Source organism: Myotis nattereri (assembly GCF_964212035.1).
Source record: "Myotis nattereri genome assembly, chromosome: 2".
Taxonomy (NCBI): Eukaryota; Metazoa; Chordata; class Mammalia; order Chiroptera; family Vespertilionidae; genus Myotis; species Myotis nattereri.
The window spans coordinates 126,782,144-126,788,976 of NC_138076.1; the positions used below are offsets into that span (position 1 = coordinate 126,782,144).

The 6,833-nt window shown below is 41.8% G+C and overlaps 1 protein-coding gene across 1 annotated transcript; it reads right to left on the reverse strand.

Moving 5' to 3' along the window:
• Positions 1 to 1,420: 1,420 nt before the first annotated feature.
• LOC308513860 (ferritin light chain-like) lies at positions 1,421 to 1,863 on the reverse strand (the record flags this gene model as incomplete). The annotated part of the gene is made up of 2 exons (XM_081083958.1): positions 1,421 to 1,474; positions 1,594 to 1,863. The coding sequence occupies 2 exons, from the start codon at positions 1,861 to 1,863 to the stop codon at positions 1,421 to 1,423; spliced, it is 324 nt and encodes a 107-aa protein (XP_080940084.1).
• Between the last annotated feature and the right edge of the window lie 4,970 nt (positions 1,864 to 6,833).

Here is a 6,833-nt window from a genome sequence, read left to right on the forward strand (position 1 = left end):
TAGGTTGTCAAATTTTAAAGATGACAACAGCCAACACAACAATAGCCATTTGGTGTGAATGAATCAATATTACGCCTTTTTTGTCAGATCAGCAAAAAATTATATTTTCATGTGCCGAAGAATTTTAGTAATTAGCTTATGTGTGCCATGAGTGAAAAAGGTTGAAAATTGCTGATCTAAACTAAGGCAATGGCAGTTGAGATGGAGAGAAGTGGTTGACGTGCCTGGATTGGAGAGATATTAAGAGGGAGTCTATTCCCTAGCAGGTTTGGCTCAGTGGATAAAGCATAGGCCTGAGAACTGAAGGGTCCCAGGTTTGATTCCGGTCAAGGGCACATGCCTGGGTTGCAGGCTCAATCCCCAGTGTGGGACATGCAGGAGGCAGCCAATCAATGATTCTCATCATTGATGTTTCTATCTCTCCCTCTCCTTTCCTCTCTGAAATCAATATATATATATGGCATCCATTTCAAAAACGTTAAGCAAAAAGGAGAGTTATTTGAAAGATACTGGGGTAGATACGAAAATTGAAGGGCTGTATAACCAAATGGCAAAAAGGAGGGAATGCAGTTGGGTTTCATGGAAAATTGGATCCAGTCTCAAATATGACCATGACACTGACATTCTCCAGTATGTGTCTTTTAAGTATTGATTGTATTTTCTCTCATTGCCAATTTGTCTACCGAGTTTTACTGTCTCTGGCAGCTTCTAAGTTTCAAACTGTAGGAACAACTGTTTTTTTCTGCCTTCAGTTATAAAAAAAAATTCTATGATAGAACTTTTACTGACCCATTCCTCAACCTGTCAACCGTGGCTAGTGGGGGAGGGTACATGACAGTTCCAACTTAGATCAGGTGGCCATTCCAGACCAATTGGCTGAGGGCAGGGGGATAGGGCCATGAGGAATCACATGGCTGGAGCCACATGGCTTCTGTAAGAGGGAGAGATGTTCTCAAAAGAAGGGGTGCCACTCGGACATGGGGAACTAGGGAGAAGATTTTGGATGAACAGTTTTAAAAACAAAACAAAACTGTTATTGGACTCTAGTTAAGGCAGAATCTGTGTCTGATTCATCCCTCACAGAAACACACACACACACACACACACACACACACTTTACTAAAAATAAATCTTATTATCTTAGTACTTGTTTCTTAATATATCACTTAAGCACTTTTTTTCCCTACAAAAAGCTTTATTGTTTCCATTTGGTCCAATGCATGGGAGAGGGCTCAAGGGTGGTTCAAAAGATGGCTGGTGGTTTTAGGAAGAGGGTCAGGAAAAAGCCAGACACAGGGAAGCAGAGGGGCCCTTCAAAGGACTCTGGGCTCCAAAGGCTCCTAGTCCTGCTTTATGGGGAGGCTTTCAAAGAGGTGCTTGCTTAGCCCAGTCTAGGGCCCAGCCAGCCTGCGGATGTGAGTCAGGTGTTGCCCATGTTCTTGATGAGTTTCACCTCCTCATCCAGGAAGTGGCTCTACAGGAAGTCTCAGAGATGAGGGTCTGTGCAAGTAGAACCCAGGTCATGCAGCTCCAAAAGGGCCTGGTTCCGTTCTTCTCCAGGGCCATGGCAGCTTCCATGGTCCTGAGTTTTACCCACTCATCTTGGGAAGGCTTCAGCTCGTCCTGGAAGAGAATGTGGCCACCATGCTGGTTTTGCATCTTTAAGAGACCCTCAGTGCCCTCATGCTTCTTCTCTGCCAACTTGTGGAAGACGTGGCCCAAGCCCTCCAGAGCCACATCCATGTGGTTGAAATAGAAGCCCAGAGAGAGGTGGGTGTAGGAGGCCCACAGGTGCAGGTTGGCCCGGCAGTTGACAGCATCCTCCACCTCGGTGGAGTAATTCTGATGAATTTGGGAGCTCATGGTTGCTTGGCAGTAAGGAGTTAAGATTAAAAAATGGTGTGGGCTGGTCTTGGAGGCTGAGGATGGCCAAGGTGGTTCCAAAGTTGGTGACTGGAAAAGAGGTTGGAGAGTAGTCAGAGGCTGGAAGAAGGGGAGTCCCTGGGTCTGTTTTGTCCAAACACAGTTGAATCAAGAGATAGATCCACGGGACCACTCAGGGCATTGCCTAAACATTTTTATAGCATTTTAATAACAATAATATTCTAAGATGTGTATATACCAGAATTCATTAAACTAGTTTTCTGTTGGTAGACATTGAGGTGGTTCCAAAGTTTTATTCATTCTTTTGGCTATTATAGTTTACTAGAGGCCTGGTGCATGAAATTTGTGCCCAGGGAGGCGGGGGTGGTTGTCTCTCAACCCAGCCTGGACCCACTCCAGTCTGGGACATCCCTCTCACAATCCAGGACTGCTGGCTCCTAACCACTAGACTGCCTGCCTGATTGCCCCTAACTGCTTCTGCCTGCCAGCCTGATCTCCCCCTAACCACTCCCCTGCCAGTCCGATTGCCCCCAACTGCCATCCCCTGCCGGCCATCTTGTGGTCACCATCTTGTGGTGGCCATCTTGTGACAACATCGCGTGAGGGTGTCCTGCGACGCCACCTAGGCTTTTATTATATAGGATAATATTGCAAAGTTCAGGACTTTCTAAGACCACCCTCACTTCTATTTTTTTTTTTTAATTTCAGAGAGGAAAAAAAAGGGAGAAAGAGAGATAGAAACATCAATAATGAGAGAGAATCATTGATTGGCTGCCTCCTGCATGCCACACACAGGGGATAGAGCCTGCAACCCAGGCATGTGCCCTGACCAGGAATTGAACAGTGACCTCCCAGTTCATAGGTCGATGCTCAACCACTGAGCCACGCATGCTCAGCCCACCCTCACTTCAAAGTTAACTGCAAGTTCAGGGGCCCCAAGACTACTTCCAGGTTCAATAATTTGCTAGAGGGACTGACAGAACTCACTGAAAACTATTGTGTTCATGGTTACAGTTTATTGCATTGGAAGAATACAGATTGAAATCGCCTATGGGAAGGTGTGCATGGGGCAGGTTATTCGAGTTGTCCTCTCCAAGTGGCGTTGGGGCAGTCCTCATTTCTTCCAAAAACAAGCTCATGACAATACACATGGAGCATTGCCAACCAGCCCAGCTCACCTGAGCCTTGGTGCCCAGAGTTTTTATTGGGATTTGGTCACAGAGATATGGTTGACAGCCTGAGTGGCTGACCTGAGCTTCCAGCACCTGCGGAAACTCAGCTTGATACCATGTAGCCCAAAGCCCTCACCCTGAATTCATTGTTTGTATAGACAATCTGGTGTAGCGAATATCCCCAGGCAAACAAAGATACTTTTCTCAGACATGGATATTAACTAGATACAAAAATATTTATGAACTAAAAAGAAGCACATTCATGACCAAAACCAAACACCCTCAACTTACCACCAAGATAAATGGGGGGAAAGCTCAACATTTTTGTTATCTTTAAAGTCCCTTTTGTGCCTTTCTCCAACCCCATCTTCCTTTCTCTCCGTCAGAGGTAACCACTATCCTGCATTTATGTCTATTATCATTTTTAGTTTTGCCACATGTATCTAATTTCCTAAATGATATATGAACTTGCTTTGCATGTTTTTGAACTTCACACAAAGTCATACTGTAGATATTACTCGGCAACTCGTTATTCCTCACAACACAATGTTCCAGAGATTATTCATGTCATTGTGAGCAGATGTAATTCATTCATTTTCACTGCTGAGTTTATCTATTGCGTCGTTGATCGACAATTAGGGTTGTCTCTGGGTTTTTTGTCTTGTCATGTGGATCAGAACACCTGTGCAAGAGTTCTCTTATCTACATTTCCAGGAGAGGAGCTGCCTTGTCATAAGAAATATACATCTTCAGCTTTATCAGATAATGTCAAATTGTTTTCCAAAGTGGTTAGGCCAGCTTACATTCCCACCAGCCGTGTAAAAGTATTGTGGCAACTTTATATTCCCACTGACACTTGATAGTTTATGTTTGTATCTTTGTGTACTACTGTACTGTTCAAAGTAATATTTTAAAGTTGATAGGTATTGCCAATTATTCCTCAAAAAGTTCTTACCAATTTATACTCCCACTAGCAGTATGTGACAATCTGTTTCCCTACACTTTAGCAAATACCAGAAACTATAATATTTAATATTTGCCAAATATAGTTTTAATATTTGTCAAATGGCTAGGTACAAATGTTATTCAATTTTAATTTGCATTCTTTGTTTACTAGAAAAATTGTAACTGCAGAACCAACTTAAAATGGTCCAAGACCTAAACTGTTTAATGAGATACTGAGTTGCTTTTCAGAGACAATAGACCAAATCCACAAGTTATGTGGCAGAAGCATGCGGAGAAGAGAGAACCTTGATCCCCAGCTACACCCACAACCAAAGTCTCTCCCAACCCATCCACAGGGAACCAACTGGGACATAACTGGCCCATTGTCCAGAGCAGTGGTTCTCAACCTTGGCTGCACATTAGAATCACCTGGGAATCTTTTTAAAATCCTGATTTCTGGGCCTCATTCTGATGTGCAGCCAAGGTTGAGAACCACTGTTGAGGACCAATGTTTTCCAATTAAAACTTGTCCTGTCAGCACTTTCGCATACCTTTTCCCCTACCAGCGGTTCTCAACCTGTGGGTCTTGACCCCTTTGGCGGTTGAACGACCCTTTCATAGGGGTCGCCTAAGACCATCCTGCATATCAGATATTTACATTACGATTCATAACAGTAGCAACATTACAGTTATGAAGTAGCAATGAAAATAATTTTATGGTTGGGTCACAACATGAGGAACTGTATTTAAAGGGCCAGAAGGTTGAGAACCACTGCGAAAACCCTTAAAAACCCTTAAGTTAATTCAGCTAGCAAGATGGGTTTGAGGCAGCCCCGCCTGCGTGGCTCAGGGATTGAATTACAACCTATGAACCAGGAGGTCACGGTTCAATTTCTGGTCAGGGCACATGCCCGGGTTGCAGGCTCAATCTCCAGTAGGGGGCGTGCAGGAGGCAGTCGATCCATGATTCTCTCTCATCACTGATGTTTCTATCTCTCTCCTTCTCCCTTCCTATCTGAAATCAATAAAAATATTTTAAAAAAGAAAAGAAAAGATCGGTTTGAGGCATTAAGTTTCCCATCATTTTTGTTGGCACCTTCTTGATCAATAAACCTTTCCTTACTCCAAACTGATGTTTTGAGTTTTGGCCTTTCGAAGCATCAGGCCCACGAACTCGGGGGTCAATACCAAATTGTATAGTTTTAATGTTTTTGATGTCTGCATTTCCTCTGATATAAAATTCCTTTGCCTATAAAATTGTGGTATTTGTAGATCCAAGGTCTGGGGCATGAGAGGGGAGCATCACGTGATGAAACCTTTGCAGAGGAGTGAAGAGGCGTGGTTCTGTGTAGCAGAAGAAAACGCAAAAGTATCTCTGGAGATGTTATTATTTCAAAGTTTACTGTGGCTCTTTTGCCCTAATTGAAAAGAAATGGCAGATGTTAGATTTTGACAAACTAGCAAATTAAATTTTGTTTTCATAGTCTGAAACTTATAAATCATATAGTACAGAATTAGAAAGATATTTAAAAATAGCATTTGCCAAATTGGATTTGATATGAGTACATCTGCAAATAACATACCAAAACTGTCCATTTTCTTCAATGATCTCAAAATAATATCCCTATTACTTTTTATGTTTTAGAATGAAAAAACTGAAACCACAGGAAGATAAATGATCTTTGCAAGGTTGCATCAAGTCAGTATAAAGGTCAAGAGTAAAGTTAATTTCTGGTCTATCATTATGGCTGAAACTCTTCAAACCCCCTGCAAGGTTTTTACTTAGTAGAAATTTAAGTGTTTTGAATATGAAAGACTTCAGCCAAAGAATTGTAACTTAAAATACAAAACAAAAACATTAGCACTGAGAGTTTCTAAAGCCTTGAACACTAAATGTTTTAATGCTAAAATCTTTGACATTTAAAAGGCTCAGGAACAAATCTTACTGAAAGCCAACTAACATGCAAATTATAATAATTTATTTCTCTCAGGCCTTGGCATGCTTCTTTTTGGTACCAGAAGTAGAGAGAGATATTTGAGATTCAAACTCTTTAGAAACATGTTTACATTTGAACTACATTCTGTGTGGAAGAATATCCTTGTATCATCTTCCCTATTTCTTACCCTAGGAGTTGGCTGGACTTTACAACCAATTTTGGGTCTGAATGAAGGGATGAGAAACATCCATGCTAACCAAAAATATGCTGCCTTGACTTATTAAATATTTTAAGGTGGAGGAATTTGAATAACAGCCTGTGCAGGAAGGGCCGCCTGACTTTTGCCCTGAAGCAAGTCATAAAACCCTCAGATGAGAAGTGCCTTCTCTATACTCAGAGGAAGGAGCACCTTATTTCCAAAGACAAAGGGACACAGAGAGGAATCTGAATGAACAGGCCTTGCTAAGGTTCCCTCAGTTACTACACTTACCTCATACCCTTTGTCCCGTCCAATCTTTCCATGACTTTCTCTACTCTTTGACAAACAGCATAAAAACTCTCAGGTTTAACCCCTTGCCCAGTCTTCATTTCCTCCTTATGAAAGCTCTTGTGTCATGTAAAACTTATATTAGCTAAATTTGTATGATTGCTCTTTTTTTGTTGTTGTTTGTGTGTGTTTGTTTTTGTAGGATTGCTTTTCTTAATATGTCTTCTGTTATAGGACCCTCAGCTGAGAACTTAGAAGGGTAGAGAAAAATATAATTTCCTAGGCTGCCCTTCGCCTCCTAATACATCAGGTTATAGTATCTCATGTCTTCTTTCTGTATTCCTTCCTCATAAGTTGTTTAGATACAATTTCAGTGCCAATAATTAAAGAGTGAGAATAAGAGTCCAC